Below are 21,409 nucleotides of genomic sequence, written 5' to 3' on the forward strand. Positions count from 1 at the left end.
ATAGTTGTAATGAGGTGGTGTTTGATTGTTGGTTTTGTTGTTGTTGTTTTGTATTTTGGAATGGCTGCATTTTTGTATGTGGGGTTGAAGGACATTCACTGTTTCCCAGTAACAGCAGACTGCTACGGCAGGAATGGGCAGCCTGTGACCTTTCAGTTACTCCTAAACTACAGTTCCCATCATCCCAGACAACTGACAGTGCTGGCTGGGGCTGATGGTAATTCAAGTCCTACATCATCTGGAGGGCAAAGTTCCCCATTCCCTTTGCAGGGATCATCACATTGTGCAGCCATGAATTTACCTGGCTCCTTTGGCTGAACTGCATTCACTGCAGGGTTTGATAAACAAGTTCTGACAATCCTTCTCAAAAGCGAGCAATGCAGAAGCGTTACTGGGTACCTAGCAGTTTGAATAGAGGAAGCCCTTTCGAGTGGGCATCCCAGTTCCCTTTACTTTAATTTTATGTGTAAGGTGATTTAGTGCAAGAACTATACGTGTTGGTGTTCCAGTTTCTGTTTTGTATTGGTGAAACCGGAAATTTCTGTTCAAAAATCCATTTCCTAAAACACACATGATTCAGTACCATGAAAATAGTTATCATTAAACCATTTGAGCACTGAGGAGGCTTAGTGTTAGAACATCTATCTTGCATGCAGAAGGTCCCAGGTTCGATTCCTGCCATCTCCAGTGTTTCTCTAACTTCCCATCATCCATAGCAGCCAGGACCAGTGGTCAGGGATGATGGGAGTTGGAGTCCAACAACAGTTGGGGACCGAAGTTAAGGACACACTGGTGTAGACAGTGCTGATATTAGATAAATATACTGAGATCGGATAAGCATTGATACTTAGCTGGATCAGGATATGGCAGCTTCCTATGATCCTGTATTAAGTGCCCATGCTGTTGAAATGCAATTGTATTTTTGATAGGATACTTTCCCCATGAATATTTATTCAGCTCCTTGAATAAAAAGTGCGGTAAACACACCTGGAAACTCTCTTTTGTCTTCTCCATCTTTCAGTGTCGTCATGACTGGATCCTACAACAACTTCTTCAGAATGTTTGATAGGAACACAAAGCGGGATATCACTTTAGAAGCATCTCGGGAAAACAATAAACCCCGCACAGTCTTAAAGCCCCGCAAAGTCTGCGCAAGCGGCAAACGGAAGAAGGACGAGATCAGTGTTGACAGCCTAGACTTCAACAAGAAAATCCTCCACACAGCCTGGCATCCCAAGGAAAATATCATTGCCGTAGCCACTACAAACAACTTGTATATATTTCAAGACAAAGTGAATTAGAGCTAGTGTTCCTAGCAGAGGAGTCCACTTCCTGCATAGTTCAGATAGATGAATCTAGCATTTGTACCCGTAAACAATAGAGGGGAGAAAACAGAGTGCGGGAGAGAGAGAGAGAGAGAGAGAAGTCCATTGTGGCACATCTTTCCCAGTATTTAAAAATGTGCCATATTTAACAACACACTCTTCTAGATAGCTATGTGGATGGTTTCTCTCTGTTGAGGAGTTCTCCATGTCTGCTAGCCATTTAGGTGAGGCTAGGGCACTTTTTAACACAACGACTACTTGCACCATCTTGCCTAATGGACTAGAGGTTGGACTATTATCAACATTTGGTTCCTCCAGTTTTTTATGCCTTCCATTGTGATGACGTCTGCCACAGGGAAAAGCCTTCAAGTCATGCTGTGGGATTTAATTGTGTAACCTCATTACTGTATTATTTGTGGCCCTTTTTTATTATTAAACAACAGCTCATTCTTGCTGTGGCTTGTAGCATTCCTCCTATGACTCCTGGACTCCTTTCCCTTAGAAAAACAAAACAAACAAAAAAACCTTTCCCTTCCCCTCCGCCCCATGGTGGTGGTGCATAGAGGAAAAAAAAAGTGAAAAGCACATAAAATGGGTCAAAAGGGGTCTGTGTTGCAAAGAATAAAGTGTTTTTAATAAACAATTGACTGTAATCACTCTTTGCCATTTGTGGCATAAAAAATAAAATCCTAAAAAGGGTGGGGGGTTCTACTGAATAAAAGTGACAAAGGATGGTGAATCTGTTCTCCCCCCCCTTTTAATCTACCTCTTTATATATGAATTTCTTTTTTTATTATTAAAAATAACTTGACGCATGATAAAATGTTTTGGCATTGATTTTAACCAGTATTATTTTTCATTAGGAAATGGAGGGAGGGTTCTTTTTATTCCTATATGAAAATGTTAAAATGTCACTTTAGTATTTAAGAGCAGTTTGCATTTAAAAAAAACCTCTTGGATTCTATTGAACAGTCATTATTCATTCATTTCAAATATTGGTAAATGCTTCTCTTTCCCCCTCTTTCCTCTGTTAACAGAGCTCTTTGTCTGAATTGGGGAGGGGTTGAACTTTTGTAGACTACAATTAAGGTTTTATGGGACTAACCTTTTTCTTATGTTAACCCCTTTGTCCTAATTTTATTGAATGCCTTGTTTAGGATCCAGACTCACATGACAGTGCTTTCTTTTCTTTTCTTTTTAAAAAAGATGTCATTAAAATTCCTTGTTTTTTAAGCAGTACGTCGTGCAAAATTTAATATAAAGTGATTTAAATAGTTTTTAAAAATTATACTGCATTCTTGAGTATCCCTATATTTTATGTATTTCTGTTGCTACTGGTAACTTGAATGGAAATGTAGTTTTACCTTATGAGTGTTCCTTTTTTCATTTGGCTTTTCGAAACTCCTGCCATTAAAGACAAACTTTAAAAGTCACGGTGATCAGAAAATGCTTCAAGACCACAAATAAATGACAGTAGCTGTCTGCATGTCATTCAGAATCTAAGCACTAAAGGTGGATCTACACTCAGGAAAAAATGCTATAAATAAGTCAGAAATTAATCGTTAACAAAAGGGGAAACATTATGTAAAAATCACATAGAATTTTTTTTTCCCTCTGGCGACATCTGGTGTTGCATGTTTATAATGCATTCAAAGTGTTGTTTTTTGACTAATGCAAGGTGCTTATGCGCCACGTTTACTATGCTTATATTGTGTGTGTTTAAGAACACATCTGAAATATTGTGCAAGCAGTGTGGTTTCTGTTCGGAATCCAAACCTTCAGAATTTCTTTTCTAAACTGATGTTCAGGAGCCAAGGACAACTGCCAGGCTGCCTTCAGACATGCAAAAGTTTTTTTAAAAAAATTGGTTGGGCAATTTGGTCTGAAGTCTCTATTTAGATCATGGTGGATATTTCCACTAGCTGCTTAATGCTTGGGTGTATTGTTAATTTTAATGCTTTTAGTTTTATTGTATATTGCTTTGAGTGTCTTGAGAAAGGAAGGGCATTTTACAAAAACATGTAAGATTGATGGGGAAACATCTTGGAATGAAAGGTTTTCTTTTAATGTCACTGATTTCAGGATAATTCCAGTACCCAAGTGCTACCCCTGGGAATCTCCATGACTGCTTTTCAAGAATGGATGCAGGGTGTCCTTAAGGAGGGGGGCGGGGGAAGTCGCTAATCACTTCCTTAATCCTTGTTCTGTACTTTTAAGACAAAAAACTTTTTTATAGTAGCAAGGCCTCAGGATAGAAAGTTTTCCTAAGAAACTTCTGCTGCAGTGACCCAAACCCCTGTTTTTTAGGTATGCAATCTCTTGCATGCTTATTTTAGAACAAGTTCTGTAGGATTGAAAGTAGCCTCCTAGATTCTTTCTGCTATTTAATATTCAGATAACTGACCCAAAGCTTTTTATGAGAAAATGATACATGGTGCAGTCTTCAGCATGGGCGTACCAAGTGAGGGGCGGGGGGGGGGGGAACAGCCCCCCCCCAGCAAAAAAATAAAATGGTTATAAAGTGATGAAACGAAACAAAATTAGGTAGGGCGATGGCGAATAATCAGTTGTTTACCACACTGAAATGGTGTAAAAACCGAGAAGTATCTAGAGCCACCTAGCGACTGGTAGAGGAATCTATGTCAGCCAGCCAGTGGGATTCAAGGGAGGGAGAGTTCTCTAGCGGGCCCTAGCAGAGAGAAGAGGGAATCTTCTAAACGGGTCTAGTGAGTCCCGTGTCACTATATAAACTGAGCCACCCGCCGCTAGTTGATCAATATTTTAAGTGCTTTCCCATCCACCATGGCTAATGTTGAACGATCTTTCAGTACCCTTCGAAGGGTAAAGACCTGACTCAGAGGTACCATGGGAGAGGACAGACTGGGTTGTGTTTGATGAGCGTCCATCGGAAATTCTTCAAGGAAAATCAGGACTGGATTGAAACAAAAGTTTCGAACAAGTTTTCTTGAAACCCAAGAATAATGATATTAGTATAAGACATGTAACTAGAATAAAATTTTTAAAAATTTCAAGCAAATAATTGTAATAACTACCGTAATAAAGCAATGCTATAATTATATATAATTTTTCTTAAAATTTTGGTTTCATTCGCCTTTTCCGTGCTGAAATGTCACAACCTGAACGACCATGGCTTGCCCCCGCCCCCCAGTTTTGATCCTGGGTACGCCCATGGTCTTCAGAAGATTGGTGATCCAATCATAATCTATTTGCATGTGGAAAGCTAGTATTTTTATCAGGATTTGGCCCTAATGGCAGTGCCTCAATAAATTGTACCCAGTGGATCAACAATGCTGTTAGTTGAAAAGTGGGACAGAACCTACAAATGAGGTTGCATGAATGTGCTTTCTGCAGCGATTGTAAATTTGACGCAAATAAAGACCTGATCGTGATTAGGAGCAGAGAATGGACAGAGTCACTTGACTTGAGAAAGGTCTCTGATCATGAGAGAGTGGTGCTGATGTCTCAGGGACTATCCAGTAGTAACCTGTGACATACAAGCAGTAAGCTTTTATCACAAAAAGGTGGTTTGAATACTTTTCCTGTAGGAAAAGAATACTGACGAGTGAAGATAGCTGGGTGCCAGTGGCACATTTATAAAGCGATTCGCGGCAAACACCTTGAGATTATTATTGGTCTTGTCACAGAGGGATCCTGTGTGATGTAAATAATAGGCTAACCAAAGTGACATTCAATTTTGCCCCATGTTGACATTCACATAATCTATGCACCACTTTAAAACTGTGTTTAATTTCCGCATATAGAAAACACATTCTGGTATTTGTGACTCAAACACTCCTGAGCAGTATTTTGTGATAATAGTCACAGTGAACAAAGATTTGGAACCCAGTCCTACACATGTCCAGGGGGTGGAAAATCTGAGCCACGTATGTGCCGAGGCGAGGAAAACGGGGGCAGAAAATTGGGCGGGGATCCCGCGCCTACGCGGCTAATGCCGTTGGACTACAACTCCCGCCATCCCTCACTCTATGCAGCGATGGCTGCGGCTGATGGGAGATGGAGTCCAGCAACAACAACAAACGGAAGCCCACAGGTCCTCTTTCCCTGATGAGCTAACAAGAGCCCCGAAGTCCTATTAAGACAAATAAGTGGCTGGAGCCATTCAGTGTTTATCAAACTTGGGTCGCCAGCGGCTACTAAACTGTTTATGTCTAGCAAGCTAGCAGGATCAGTGGTCAGGGATGATGGGAGTTGTAGTCCAAAAACAGTCCAAGTTTGAGAAACACAAAATGGGCCTGAAGGAGGCGGAACCAGCCGAAGCTCCAGCGCGTGCGCAGTGTAAGAGCGGGCAGCTCATACGCGGCTTGTAGGGGGTGGCGGCGGGGCGGAGAGAGAGGGGTGTGAGCGCGTGCAGGAGCGCACGCGCGGTGCCGCCGGAGCGACCGCACCCCCCCCCCCCACGCGGACGTGAGGAGCGTCAGGGAGGAATGGGGCTAAAGCTGGGCGAGAGGCGCCTGCCGCTCCGGCGCGTGGGCGTGGCGGCCCGGGCGCTTGCGCAGTGAGGCCGGGGCGGCTGGGGTTGCTGCTGCTGCTGCTCCTCCTCCCGCCGAGCATACAAACACAGACACACAAGCACAAACAGAGGCCTCTCCGCGTCGCTTGTCGTGTCCGCCGCCGCCGCCATGTCCTCCTCCCCTCAGGACTCGCTTCACCAGCACAACAACAACAACAACCCGCCGCCTGACGGGACGCCCTCCGAGCCAGGCCTCAATAGTGAGTGGGGGTGGGGGTGGGGCTTTAACTTGAATTGCTATGACTACCGCCTTCCACGGCCTGTAAGCGAGCGGGGTCTCCCGGCCAGGAGACTCCGCATCCCCTCAGGTGGCGGAGGGACCACTTGAGCAGCCCCCACCCCGCCGTGCCCTCCTGGATTGGTTGGCAGCTGCGCCGCGCGAGAGGTGGTTGGCCAATGGGGGGGGGGAGCTGGCGGGACTGAGAGGGGCGGGGCGTGCAATGGAACGCTGGTCCGGAGGGGGCGGGGCGGCGGCGGAGGGGGGCAGGAATTTGGGGAGGGGGGAGTGAGCGGGGGGGGGCGCCGGGAAAGGTGCCGAGCGAGGAAGAGCACCTGGGAGGAGGGGGGGGGGCTTGTTAGGTGGTGGGCAAAGCTGACTTGTCTATTTTATTAAAGTTCGCATCCCTCAAGGCGGCTAAGATGCAGCACTGGTCAAAAAGCGTCGCCAGTTCAAAAACACCAGCATGTGCTTTTGTTTATGTGGACCTGCCTACACATTTTTTGCCTCGGGAGCTTCTTAGCGTGATTAACTCCTGCTGAAAAAATAATAACCACAAAATATGTAAAACAACGATCTTAAAATATATACATATGTATTTTTCGTTTTCTACTTATTAGCTGCTGCTGCGTTTTTGTTTCTTTAATAATTAAGTTTTCTTATGTTAAGGGACGCTATTTCACAGCATTTTGGCTGCCAGTGCCGAGATAAACTTTATTTCTTTTGTGAAGAAGTGTGAAAAGGATTGTGGGGGCCTTTCTTTGTTTGTGTCTGTGTCCCCCCTCCCCGCCTCCCGCAAGCAATGAATGAATATTGGTCCTTGGCTCCAGGCTCCAGTAAAGTGATGGATGTCAGGTTGTCTGTCTGAGATACAGTACTTGAATCCCTAACCACCTTGGAAAGGAAAGGAACTGAGGTGTGCAATAGCAGTGGAACAATGATCAGGAATAAAGAGGAAGGCTTTTTGAAAGAAGGAAGTTTAGGTGGTCACAGGTAGGAGAAAAATAATGGGCTGGAGATGGCTATGGATGGAGCTGATGAGTTAATTTTTGGAAATTAAAGGGGGAAGTGGACAGGATTGGGGTGTGGGAAGAATGGGATGGATCTTTGTGAGAGAAGGACTTATTGAATGGTCTGTTCTTGTTTATTTACTGTTCTAGACAGAAAGAATTGGGAGGCTGATGTTGCATTCCTAAACATACCTTGGAAGTATGGCTCATTGAAGGCAAATTGACTAAACTTGGTTTCAGTTGCGTTTATAAGTAAGTTTCAATAGCTGCAGGCAGATATGAGTGTAGCAGACAAGTCAGATGGTATGCCATGAGAAATCTGTGAACTGGCATGTTTTGACAGGGTGAGCTAATTTAGTTGTTGGCTATCTCAAATAGTTGGGATGCTGGGGAACTAGCTAGAGTGTGAGAATGAGTTTATTCAGTGGCTGAGTCAATATTACTGACGTGTGCTGTTTTTCTCTTATATCCGGGGTCTGTCAGCTGGTCCAGTGTAACCTTTTGTTTGTGGATCAGGATGGAAGAACATCCAAATAGCTTCGGCTTGGATTTCATAATACACTAGTGAAATTATTCTTGTTCATCTCACATGCATGGCTATTTCATATATATGAACTAATGATTTAAAAGATGGCTACCCTGAAAGCAGCATTCTTCTTCCCTGCCCTCTTCCAGCCCCCAGTATACCTGGCAAGTTAATCTGAAAGGCAGTTAATCTGCTCGTCTTAAAACTATTGAATGAGTCCACTATCATGCATACAATTATTCCTTAATAAGGATTTTGAGGATTGTAGCTGAAATTCTTTGAGACCATGCATTATCAAAGTTCATTTTAACTTGGACATGTACATGTTGTATTTTGAACTTCACACATATAAAAGGTATTCTCCCATTTGCTTGGTATTGTAAACTATTTTAAAAATTCTATTAAAAAAATCATTAAGGCAAAATTGCATGTATTCATGTGAAACATTTTTAATCTGCCCTTTATTGACCAATGATCCCATTGAGCAAAATATGAAAATCACAGTGAACAATTTCATCAGAATCAAGCCACAGGGCAGATAAAGAGACCATCTGGATCACTGTTCTTGTTACGACTTGTGCCTGGGTCTAGAAGGAAGGCCACACTGATAGTTATAAAACATAAACTCAGAATTGGTCTCCCCACCCAGAAAAACAGTTTGTCACTCTTCGTTTCATACATTGTCGTGATTCAGCTTTCTTGTTTAAACAACCTGTATTTTCTAAGATGTTTCCAAGACATGAAATTCAGCTCATACTACAATCTTACTCCTTCAGCCGTTGTCCGAACTCCTGGAATTCAGCCTGAAACTCTTATGGGGTGCTTTACAAAAGTTCTGTTTGGTTATTTTTCAGGAAAGTCTTGCTGCCCCTTATATTGTGTTCTAGAGTGAATTTATGGTATAAGCAAGAGAGATTAGTCTAGTCTGAACTTGGAAAATCACAAGAAGACATAGGAGAGAAGGTTGTGTCTCAATTTTGCTTCAAGCACCTTCAACACTTGGAATTATGCCTCAAAACTTAGGGGTAACTGTTGCAAATGTAGCATTTTTGTAAAGTTTGTAGTTGAATTCAAGAGGCTTGGACTCCATTCAGACATAATGACCTCAATCAAAAAAGCCCCGTTTTTTAATGTGGATAACTGATGTTGTGTGCCTATCTGCCTTGCACCTCATGCTCAAATTCTGGTTTGTAGTCTGAGATTAAACTACAAATGCTCAGTTTGGATGTAATGGGAAACTTTGATTTAACAAATCCCAAAGCTCTTAATTTGTGTGAGGGATGAGGGAGTGCATGGACATAGAACAATGCTTGTTATAATAAACCATGATTTATTAGACAGAGATTTTTTGTCTGAAGTGCAGCTTAATTTTTAGGTTAACCAAACACCTGTTGTAGTAACACACTTTTGGCCACTCTCTAACAGTCCTCATTACTGTCTGTAACAAAGTCAGTGGACAAAAGTATTTTACAATCTGTATTCCTTTCAACCTTTCATCCTCACAGTGATAGATCACTGCTGCTCCCATTTTATAGTAAGGTATGGAAATAATGCTGTGAGTGTTGTTTTGTCCACTGACAGTGATGCTGAAATTCTACAGGTTTCAGAAAGCAGCTATAGTGAGGGGGGGAAGTATATGATCCCCTGCTAAATTTGCCCGTTTGCCCACTGACGAAGAAATGACCAGTCCATAATTTTAATGGTAGGTTTATTGTAGCTGTGAGAGACAAAATAACAACAGGAAAACCCTCAGAAACCCAGAAGACAAAAGTCAGAGATTGATGTGCATTATAATGAGTGAAACAAGTATGTGATCCCTTTGCAAAAGATGACTTAGTACTTGGTGGCAAAACCCTTGTTGGCAATTACAGAGGTCAGACGTTTCTTTTAGGTGGCAACCAGGTTTGCACACATCTCGGGAGGTATTTTGTCCCACTCCTCTTTGCAGATCCTCTCCAAGTCAGTAAGATTTCGAGGCTGATGTGTAGCTACTCGAACCTTCAGCTCCCTCCACAGATTTTCGATGGGATTAAGGTCTGGAGACTTGCTAGTTCACTCCAGGACCTTAATGTGCTTCTTCTTGAGCCACTCCTTTGTTGCCTTGGGTGTGTGTTTTGGGTCATTGTCATGCTGAAATACCCATCCTCGACCCATTTTCAATTCCCTGGCTGAGGGAAGGAGGTGCTCACCCAAGATTTGACGATACACGGTCCAGTCTATCGTCCCTTGGTTGCAGTGAAGGTGTCCTGTCCCCTTAGCAGAAAAACACCCCCATGTCCCCCTCCATGTTTGATGGTTGGGATGGTATTCTTGGGGTCGTAGGCAGCATTCCTCCTCCGCCAAACACGGCGAGTTGAGTTGATGCTAAAGAGCTCGATTTTGGTCTCATCTCACCACAACACTTTCACCCAGTTCTCCTCTGGGTCATTCAGATGTGCATTGGCAAACTGCAGATGGGCCTGTACATGTGCTGTCTTGAGCAAGGGGACCTTGCAGGCTCTGCAAGATCTCAGTCCTTCACGGCATAGTGTGTTACCAACTGTTTTCATGGTGACTATGGTCCCAGCTGCCCTGAGATCATTGACAGGTTCCCCCTGTGTAGTTCTGGGCTGCTTCATCACCGTTCTCATGATCATTGCAACTCCATGAGATGAGATCTTGCATGGAGCCCCAGACCGAGGGAGGTTGGCAGTTATTTTGTGTTTCTTCCATTTGCAAATTATTGTACCAACCGTTGTCACCTTCTCACCAAGCTGCTTGGTAATAGTCTTGTAGGCCAGTCCAGCCTTGTGCAGGTCTACAGTCTTGTCCCTGACATCCTTGGACAGCTCTTTGGTCTTGGTCATGGTGGCTACTTTGGAATCTGCTGGATTGATTGCTTCTGTCGACAGGTGTCTTTTCTACAGGTACTGTAACAAGCTGGGATTACAGGTAAGGCCTCTCCCTTACAGCAGGTGCTTCTAATCTCAGCTCGTTACATACAGTGAAGATACCAGGTTGCCTGACATCTGGTTGGTTGATAGGGGATCAAATACTTATTTCATTCATTATGATGATGATGTTGTTGTTGTTGTTGTTCAATCTTTCAGTTGTGTCCAACTCTTCGTGACCCCATGGACCAGAGCACGCCTATCTTTCACTGCCTCCCACAGTTTGGCCAAACTCATGCTAGTTGCTTCGAGAACACTGTTCATTATAATGCACATCAATCTCTGACTTTTGACTTCTGGGTTTCTGGGGGTTTTCCTGTTGTTGTTCTGTCTCTCACAGCTACAATAAACCTACCATTAAAATTATATACTGGTCATTTCTTCGTCAGAGGACAAACGGGCACATTTGAGGAGGATGAGAGCGAGCTCCGAGGCACCTCAGCAGCGAACCAGGCACTACCTGCCCACTCAGGAAGCATCTCCACATGGCGCTTGCCCAACCGCTGCCAGAGCAGGGTTTCCTTGGGGTGGCATCGGCAGCAGCAGGTGCCTCCAGAGGGCTTGGGGAGCAGCAGCGGCTGTGCAACGTGAGCGCTGGCAGTGGGCATCCTTTTGGTGCCTTTTGCTGTGGTGGGAGGGAGTGTGGCTCTTCCATGTGCTCGCAGCAGTGAGCATACTCAGTCTGTTGCTGGCTCCTCCCAATTTTCCTCCTGTGCCCAGTGATGTCAGTGCCAGCAGCGGGCAGCCTTGAGTCTCAGTCCAAGAATGGCAGCCAGACTTTTGGAGCTGTTTGGGAATAGAGAATCTTCAGTCACAAAATGCACCTGGTGGCCAGCTCATTTCAAGACCTGACTTCAGTGTCAAATACACTTGCTTAGTGTTAGCTATACAGTTGGTATCTGAACACTGCAGTGGTTATCTGTTTAAAAATTACAGGTTGAACATTTTGTCCTTGCTCTACACTTGAGGCAGCAAATTATATTCTTTTCTTGAAAGGGTCAGGATGTGTGTGCTTGTTTTAAGTCCTGTCAATCCAGACTGCTTCAAATTTTCTCAGGTGTAGAAGTCCTTTTGAACAAGATTCATCTGATCATAGGGAAGGAACAAGATACTGATAAAATTATGCAGAACGACCTCAAAAGCAAATGATGCATACTTCTCTTCCATCAGCTCCAAGCGTAGACATAGAAGATACAGTGGCAATTTCTGTCAGCAGGAGTTCCTTGCATTTCCAGTGCACACTGCTCATAGACACACTCATTGAAGACACAGCATCAGCATCTCCAACATGACTGATCACACAAGTAAACAAATATTAGCAGTTATTTACATGTGGCTGGTTCATAATGTGTGGATTTACTTTTAAGAAATAGTTCATAATGTTGCTCTGTTGATAAATGGAAAAGTCTTATTTGGTGTCTGTAGATGTCTTCTTTCTGGTTATCTAATTTGGCATGACTGCATATTTCTGCAAGTGAGTGATAAACCTTATGCTGTGTTTTAGTTTCATGGTTTCTGATGAAACATCTGACTGTTCAACAGGCTCCTGGGTAGAGTTGCAGATGAATGGCAATGGCAATGATAATGGAAATGCGAAAAATGGTGGTCTGGAACACGTTCCTTCTTCATCTTCCATCCACAATGGAGACATGGAGAAGATACTTCTAGATGCTCAGCATGAGTCTGGACAGAGCAGTTCAAGAGGTAGTTCTCACTGTGACAGGTAGGAATTCAAGCTCTATCAACTTCACTGGAATAGATTCATTTTTCTTGTACCAAGTGCTGCCAGTTCAGTTCCTAGCCTGAATATACTGTATATTCTGGCGTATAAGACCACTTTTTAATCCAGGAAAATCTTCTCAAAAGTCGGGGGTTGTCTTATACGCCGGGTGGAGAATCTGCGGTCAAGTATATCTCAAACTCTATATTTTAACTGGAAAAGTTGGGGGTTGTCTTATACACCCAGTTGTCTTATACGCCAGAAAATACGGTAAATTGAATGTCTTCTTCTTCTTTACCTCCTATATGCATTTACTTTTGAACAAATAATCTTTTGCAACTATAAATCTATGGGCTGCAATTCAAATACTGTTAAATAAATGATCCTATTGACTTCTGGAGGCTTCAATCTTCAATTACTTAGATTTATTTCTGAATGACTGGAAAAGTTGCATGTACCTGGGTGCTGTCCTTGTACATCTACATTTGAATATCAGCTTAAAGTTTTTTGAGGGGTTTTTGTTTTTTTAAAAAGTAGAATATTTTTCAGTCTTCTTAACTAGAAATTGGCTGTAAGCCATGTTGGTCAATTAGTTCATCCTTTCATCTTGAGGCAGGTTCTTTGTGTTCAGCCACCTCTATGCTCCAGATCACCCTCATCCCCTTGCGCAAATCTACAGGTATGAGTAAATAGGCTAACCCAAGTTAAAGATGACTGTAGTTTCAAGGAGTGTTTAAAGCCTACTAAGTAACAGGTAATAGGGAATGACAAAACCACCCCCCAATTATTTGTCAATCTGACCTAGAGGAAAATTTTCTTGTTTCCAAATATAGTGCAAAACACAACTCACCCATCAAATTTCTCAAATAGTCTTGGCAATCTAGCAGGAATCTATGTCATGCAGTATCTCTTCATGGGATCTTTGTAATTATTATTGTAAATCAAAATGTCCTGTTGTAATTGCTTTCTCTGTCCTTTTTCCTGTTAACCATTGGGCATGGCTTTACTTTTTCTGATAATGTAAAAACGCCCTTCTATTTTACAGTAATAAAACTTTAGAAAAAATTAGAAGTGTGTTCTGAAGAAGTCATAGGTTGTAACTCATCCTTAGGTATGTCGAATTGTCCTACTATTGTATTTAATATACTACTAGTTGATTACATTAATCAGTTTAAAGATGACCAAAGAAATTCTTATATTTGAGTCTGTGTCAATGTGATCTCCTTCCTTGGAGGTTTTTAAGCAGAGGTTGGATGGCCACCTGTCATTGATGCTTTAGCTGGGATTCCTGCATTGCAGTGGGTTGGACTAGATGACCTTTTGGTCCCTTCCAACTCTACGATTCAGTAATATGACAGAGTAGTTGTTCGCTTGCTGGGGAGACGAGCTGGCTTGCTTCTGAATTTCAGAAATGGGTGTGGCCCTACTTTCTCACTGGAAGTAGATGATTAGGGGGACAGGCACCAACTACTCTAAAAAAAGGAAGAGAGGATATGAATGGAGCTAGGTGGTCTCTGGGCAGCAATGTAAACTGTTTTGTTTTTGCTTTGCTGTTACCAGCCTTCAACATATGCATAGAGTTTTGAGTTTTTGCCACTGAGGAAGCACAAGAAATCAAGTTCTTTAAATTTTTAATTTCTGAGTTAGAATCCAGCATACATGCAAGTGATTCCTTACAGTCATTTGTCCTCATTTCAAATGTACTAACATTTTCTTAATGGGATTTGCAGTACAGAAATAAGTCTAATGGCTTTCAGTGTTAGATATATAGCATTTCACCTTTCAACTGCAGTAGTCTGATATATGCATTGGAAGCCAGCAGACACACTGGCAACCATATTATTCCCACATTTTAGTTAATAAGTGTCTGTCGTAAGTGAGCTTTTTTTTATCCAAGTACCTCAGGGTTGTAAGATCTTGTAGGATCAAGCTAGTAAGACCTTGTGCTACTTTATCCATGACCTATATGGTTGTTTACGCTGTTCCAGAAATGGAGCTGCTCTCAGCAGCTTTTTCTGCCCTGTCCTCAATCTACATGTTCCCTAGATCTCCTGGTGTTATCTGGCCCTATGCAATACTAGACAGGTTACATTCAGTACTTCTAAGTGCAGATAATTATTATAATTAAGTTCCATAACAGTATTAATGGTACCCTTTTATTCTAGCCCTTCTCCTCAAGAAGATGGACAGATAATGTTTGATGTGGAGATGCACACTAGTAAAGACAATAGTTCTCAGGTACTTTTTCTACTACTTCCATATGATTCTGTTTGAGGTGAAGATGTTAAGTCTACCTGAAAGAGCAATTTAAGTTAAAACATGTAACCATATTTTCTACTGAGAACTGAAGTATGAGCAGCATGCTTTTAAGAGAATTAGTAAGCAGAATTTTAAATTGTTTTCTAGCAATGAATCTTCATTTGCTTTAACCTTTAAAAATGGCATAATCTGCATTTCTCGGTTTTGAGTTGTTGAAAACACACTTCTGTTATGCAATCAGTGTGTAGTTTATAAATAAATCCTTATGCTTAATGTTTTTTGTCCTGTCAGTGGCCTTGACTTTGTCAACGGCTAAGCACCTGAGATACTGCATCATATAATTTAAAGCAATGAGTAAAACAGTGGCATGGAACCTCTGGCCCATGGACTTAATTAGGCCTGGAAAGAGTTCTAATTTGGCCCATGAGGCTGTTTTCTCCAATCCACATTCACTTGCTTTACACCTGGCATCATTTTTGATGTCAGGTGTGGGCTCCAACAAAGGAAAGTACTTCACTTAACATCTGGCTATTGGCAGGTTGATACCCCCTCTCTTGGTCAAAAGGACCTGCAAGGGGGTGGGGGTGGGGGCAGAATGTGGCCTCCAGTTGAATCCAGTTCCAAATACCTGCTGTAAATAAAAATGTTTATTTTAAAACCTTGATTGCAATTGGGATTTTAGAAAACGAATTTTGATTTCACCTGAGAGTTTCAAGTGTTGGAGAGTGTGTTGTGGCAAGTTGCCAGAAGGCTTTTATGTATGTAATTATAAACTAAGGGAGACCTAGTGATTCAAATTACATTGAAGTGATAGCTAGGATTTCAGGGTATTTCTCAATAGTAAGGTTGCCTTTAATTTCAGACAGTGCTCAGTCTTCAAGCGTATTATAAATACTACAATATATCATAGTTATTTTTCCTTAAATCCTTCATTTTACAAACATCTTTAGATAAATGCTGGCCTTGAGCATTGTGAGAAAGCTTTGTTTTTGATATTGTTGTTATTTTACTTACACACCTTTCACCAAAAGTTCCCATGGTTGGTAACAACAATATAAAAATCAGTTTAAACAGTTTATAATTGGAAGAATTGGTAAATCAGCATATATATATGTATGTTTGTATATGTATGTGTGTGTATGTATATGTGTGTGTGTATGTATATATATATATGTCAGATGCAGGTCTGTGAGAAAGGAGTTCCGCAACTTACGTGCTGCTAGAGAGGATACTCTCTAAATAAGTGACAAGAACTGATGCAAATTAAATCAGTTTTAGTTGTTCTCACTTAAGTACATGGGGTGGATAAGAGGGTCAGAACTACTGGTCTTTTGCAGTGCTGGGCAGTAACTATCGCAATGAGTAGTTGAGTTAGTAAGTTGCAAATAACACAAAATGCCTATTGACACAAACATAAGCAAATATATTTTCTGTTTAAGATAAAACCAAAGAGACAATAAATCCTTGAAACATCATGGAATTACACTTAATTTTACCTTACTTAAATTAGTGAAGTTGCTCCCTGTTTATTTTCAGTCTGAAGAGGAAACATTAGAAGGGGAGAAGGAGGTGGACATTTTGAAGAAAAGTGTTGATTGGGTATCGGACTGGTCAAGTAGACCTGAAAATATTCCTCCCAAGTGAGTTGTAATCTTTACTAATCAATGGTCCTTTGCTTAGAAGGAAATACTGTTGTATCAAAATGTAAAGCTTTGTGGTGGTGCTGTTTTTAAAGGATTACTGTAAAAAGTGTTCTCAAGGCTTTTAGCAAAAATAATTAAATTCTGTACCTTGTATTTTTTTTCTGAAAAATATGGAAAACAGTCCTGCTTGCTCCCCACCACCCTAGTGTACTTGTGCTGCAGCACTCTTCATAGGATTCTGACATAACATATGAAAAGGATCTAGGGGCCTTAGTAGACCACACACTTAACATGAGTCAACAGTGATGCTGCAACAACAAAAAATGGTAATGGTGTTCTAGACTGCATTAACAAAAGAATAGTGTCCCGATCAAGGGAATTAATAGTACCACTCTGTTCTGCCTTGGCCAGACTACACCTAGAGTACTGTTTCCAGTTCTGGGCAACAGTTTAAGAAGGACATTGAGAAGCTGGAATGTGTGCAGAGGAGGGTGACCAAGGTGCTCAAGGGTCTGGAAACCAAGCCTTATGAGGAATAGTTGAGGGAGTGGTGCCCTTCCTGTGGAAGGCCCTCCCATCAGATGTCAAGGAGACAGAGAACCACACAACTTTTAGAAGACATCTGAAGGCAGCCCTGTGTTGGGCAGTTTTTAATGTGTGACTTTTATTATGCTTTTATATGTACTGGAAGCCACCCAGAGCGGTTGGGGAGACCCAGCCAGACGGGTGGGGTAATAATAATAATAATAATAATAATAATAATAATAATAATATCTGTAATGGTGAACTAATGCTGATTTGTGTCTCATGAATGGTAGACTGCGTGGGGATTTTAAATGCAGTGTCCCTAGTGTGTATATTAAAAGCAGGAGATAGATAACAGTATGTCTCTATCTGAAAAAGGAATGCTATTTTGGGCCTCCCCATTCTCTTCTGAATCGGAGTGAGATGTCTTTCCCAAAAGCTTCCCAACTCTTAGATTTTGAGATTGCTGTCTGTTGTGCTTTTTAAAATGGGTCTAGTTCAGTGCATTCTATGTGATGCCATCCATTTCTTCTTTTTTGAAGGGAATTTCACTTCAGACATCCTAAACGAGCTGTTTCTTTAAGCATGAGGAAGAGTGGAGCCATGAAGAAAGGTGGCATTTTCTCAGCTGAGTTTCTTAAGGTTTTCATTCCATCTCTCTTCATATCTCATGTTTTGGCTTTGGGACTAGGGTAAGTACTAGCACATATATTTACGTTTTGTCTGCATTGGATTAGAAAGTGTATTTATATGGGGGAACTTAACTCTTCAATTGCTTTGGGATGTTTTAAGGGAAGTGATGCATATAATTTACTACAACTATTTAAATTTATAGTTTCCCTTTCTCCCAAAGGAGCCCAGAGTGACAAACACACAATAAAACAAAATGTCTCAGAACAATTCCAATGCAGATGCAAACTGAGTGAATAAACTCTTGGAGATTTGTACGCTTTAATTACTTTCAGCAGTTTTGAGGGTAACCCAGTAGAGATTCCATTGTATTTGGAGAAAGAATAAAAATAATTTTACACAGGGAAAACCCTGTGAAGCAATACAATGTGTTCATTTGATCAGCCAGATCAGAAGAGAAGAATGTTATAGAAGTAAACTCCGTGACTGGAAAGCAGGGGGAACCCTGCAGATATTTCCCATAACATTCTGTTGTGCGAGTAGCTACTATCTTTTTGTAAACTGTTTTTTTTTGTACATTCAAGTGGTGCACAAATTTTATGAAATAAATAACTTTAATCCTGGGAAGAATCAACTATAGATGATAACAATATGCTTTCTTCACAAGATGTGTTCATTCCAGTCTGATGAGTTGTGTGAATTAGTATTAAACTACATTAACATATTTGTATGATTGGTGGATGTTAGTCTTATTACTTTAGCTGAACAAAATCTTAAGCATAATGAGAATTTCTAAGGCGACATGCTTTGCTTTGTGCTTCATTTCAGTATCTACATTGGAAAACGACTGACCACACCTTCAGCTAGCACTTATTGAAAGAAGTGGTGCACAAACCCTGGAAATCCTTGTAATCTGTGAAGGTGTTATTGTCACATTTGTACATCTTGAACTTGAGACAACTTTAAGCATGACCCCTTCCCAGCCTCCACCTTGTTTTTACATATCCACGTTCCAGTAACTCTTGAAATTCAGTATTGTATTGGAACTCTGTGGAGGCGTCTCAATAGTCTCTTCCCTTTCCCTAGCCTTTCTCCACATCCTGCAAGACACATCAGAGTTGCCTAACAGAGTTTACAATTGCCTATACGTCGCAAGGGCTTCTTACAGTGCAAAATGCCACCAGCAAATTATAATTTTATCAGTGATGGTGTTGCCTCCTCTGTACTACAGCAAGAAATAATCTGCACAGTACATGCATGATTAAATTGTTGGGTATAAGAATCTCCAGTCTGTAAAAGACTCATAATTAACTGAAGTTGGTTGTAAAAACAAACAAAACCATTGGCAGTTTTGTTCTAAAGTGTAGCTTATTTTACAATTCTCTTGACTGATGTTTTTAGCTTTTGGGAGGCAAAAGCTCACAAAAATCAAAGCAGGATAAAAATCGATTGATCAGCAACTTTTAATACTGAGTAATACTTGTATTTTCTATGAAGTAGTGAATTAATTTCTGGTGGGGGAAAACCTGCCCAGCATCTAGAAATTGTTTTTAGAAAGAACTGCATTATTTGCATGTGAAGAAGCTTTTAGTATTCCTTAGCATTTTACTTAACAAAAGGTTTCCTTTTAAAAGTAGTTTAACTTGAAGTATTTTGAAGTATTTTAGACTCCATGTAAAAGGAGATTTTACTTGTTTTGGAACCACTTGCAAATTTACAAATAGATGATTGTTTCAGTAGCTACTTGAGGCATACTTCCTGGAAATAGTCTTGCAGTTGTGTCAAACACAATTTATGAAGCTCTGAGCTGTCTTCTGTGGTTGAGTTTCATTACTCCCATTTTCCATGGTTTATTGTTGAATGTCCCTTGGCAATACCTGAAATCCTAAGGTCCTTAGTGATATCTTGTATAGCTAGATGGGAATCTCGCTCATGGGAACACTCAGCCTTTTCCTCCTTCAGATACACTTTTTTTCCAAAATGTGAAGCTTAGTTCCAAAATGGTTTCGACACATGTGGGCAAACAAACGCCCCTAAGTAGATTTGTATTGGATTTTGGAACATGTAGCATGATTCTGAAGGATAGAATGCTTTGTTTTATATCTATATAATATGATATGAATGATGAACTTTAATACTGCATATTTAGGGAACCATTACTAATTTTAAAACTAGTGAAATTCCATTGAAATAGAATGTATTACTGGTAGATTGACAGCAAAAACACCCAAAATATAAGTTGGTAAACCTATGGAAACAGGTACTCTGTTGACAGTGTAAGCATGGTGGCCAATGCCAGTGAAAATAGGTGAGCGTCATGAAGCAGAGTGAATAAGCATGCAATCCATTTCTAAAGTATATTTGTTTCGGTCTTGGTTTCTGTAACACAACCTGCTTATTTTATTTTTTATTTTTTACTATTCTGTGGTAACATCTGGGTTTCCCTTTGCCCCCTTAGGCTTTGAATGATAGCACTTGCAACTGTGTATTTATTTCCTGTGTGGATATGGGGATATTTTTGAAGTGATGAAACATAATAAGGAGTTTAAAACAGTAACATCAAACTGACAAACCTAGCTAAGGTTAAAAGTCTGGCAGTACTTTCAACATTGATTATTGTACCCTGTTTTGTAACACAATTGGAACATGGCATAATGTATATTAAATTGGGACCATGCTTGTTTTAAAACAAAATAAAGCTTTGCTCCTTTCCAGATTACATGATAATTAATCTGCAGAATGCTGTGTGATAAATTTGCATATCTATATTTTGGGACTTCTGTACTATGAGATTGAAATTGCTGGTGGAGAAATACCATTGGCGTTTTCATATCTGATCACTGTTGGGCTTGTTGTCATGTAATGATACAAAGCAGTATTTATTGATATGCAACTACAAGTTTGAAAGACCATGACTTTTTGTTGTTCTATGGAGTGGACCAGATTATTATAATTTGAAAAAGGGTATCAACTATAAAGCTTTGTTAATTTAAATATTGTTAAATAGCTTTATACCTGTTTACAGTTGGGGGGAACTGCAGGCCTTGTTATTCAAATGATAAGTGAGAAACTGGGCTTGAAATATTTGTACATAGGATCAAGCAGAAATGCATAAACTCGCACATTAAAGAAAATGCAGTGGGCTGAACTGCAACACTAATAAAACAATACACCTATTTACTGTTTCTTTTTTAAAGTGAAAACATAAACTTTTGAAATAACTTTTAAAAAAGAAAGACACATCATTGAAATAATTGGAGTTAACTGAGCCAAAATAATGCATTCTTCATATTTAGTTAGCACTTTGTAACATTATTATACAGTTGACAGTACATGTATAAGTTGTAGCTATAAGCATTTTGTGCCATTAAAGCTGTCACAAAACTGAGTTTCTGCTGGTTGCTTTTTACCAATTATTTTTCCCCCATGAGAATTTTTAGATAACTGAACATTGTGCATGTTGGACACATTCCTGGGACCACTTTATACTATATATTTTTATTTGTGCACCCACTTTAGCTACATCTAAACATGTAAATGATTAATTTGACAAGAACATGACTGTAAACGCGTATTATGTAACTATGCCTGGTGATGTGCTGGAATTGGCTCCACAAGCATACGTACACGTTTGGTTTGCTTGTCCGTATTGTGTGAAACAGCCCCAATGTGTGTTCTGACTTGAGGCATTTTATCATGAACTGCTTGTTTCAGAACAAATACTCTCTTGTTGCTTCATTTTATATTCATATGACAAAGAGCTCCCAGATGTTCTCAAAACCAACTTTCACATGTGGTTGAAGTGACTTTGCATCCTCATTCAAAGTTTTGCTCAGTGCTTAGAGCTTGCATAGGGACACGGGTGGCGCTGTGGTCTAAACCACTGAGCCTAGGGCTTGCTGATCAGAAGGTCAGCGGTTCGAATCCCCACGATGGGGTAAGTTCCCTTTGTTCGGTCCCAGCTTCTGCCCACCTAGCAGTTTGAAAGCAAGTCAAAGTGCAAGTAGATAAATAGGTACCACTCTGGCGGGATGGTAAACGGCATTTCTGTGCACTGCTCTGGTTCACCAGA

At 40.7% G+C, this 21,409-nt stretch overlaps 2 protein-coding genes across 3 annotated transcripts in view; both read left to right on the forward strand.

The window, feature by feature from the left end:
• The window catches only part of PPP2R2A (protein phosphatase 2 regulatory subunit Balpha), a 60,799-nt gene extending 59,003 nt beyond the window's left edge, over positions 1–1,796 (forward strand). For both annotated transcript variants that reach the window (XM_033171854.1, XM_033171855.1), the window contains exon 10: positions 1,022–1,796. In XM_033171854.1, coding sequence (XP_033027745.1) covers positions 1,022–1,301 — 280 coding nt within the window. In that variant the 3' untranslated portion in view covers positions 1,302–1,796. The remainder of the gene's footprint in view (positions 1–1,021) is intronic.
• A 4,176-nt stretch (positions 1,797–5,972) lies between these two features.
• On the forward strand, positions 5,973–20,725 carry BNIP3L (BCL2 interacting protein 3 like). The gene is made up of 6 exons (XM_033171477.1): positions 5,973–6,077; positions 12,103–12,283; positions 14,446–14,518; positions 16,076–16,179; positions 17,250–17,399; positions 18,166–20,725. Exons 1-6 carry the CDS (start codon positions 5,987–5,989, stop codon positions 18,212–18,214), a joined length of 648 nt encoding a protein of 215 aa, XP_033027368.1. The 5' UTR covers positions 5,973–5,986; the 3' UTR covers positions 18,215–20,725.
• The last annotated feature ends 684 nt before the right edge of the window (positions 20,726–21,409 follow it).

The sequence above is a fragment of the Lacerta agilis genome, chromosome 15, assembly GCF_009819535.1.
Source record: "Lacerta agilis isolate rLacAgi1 chromosome 15, rLacAgi1.pri, whole genome shotgun sequence".
Lineage (NCBI taxonomy): Eukaryota > Metazoa > Chordata > Lepidosauria > Squamata > Lacertidae > Lacerta > Lacerta agilis.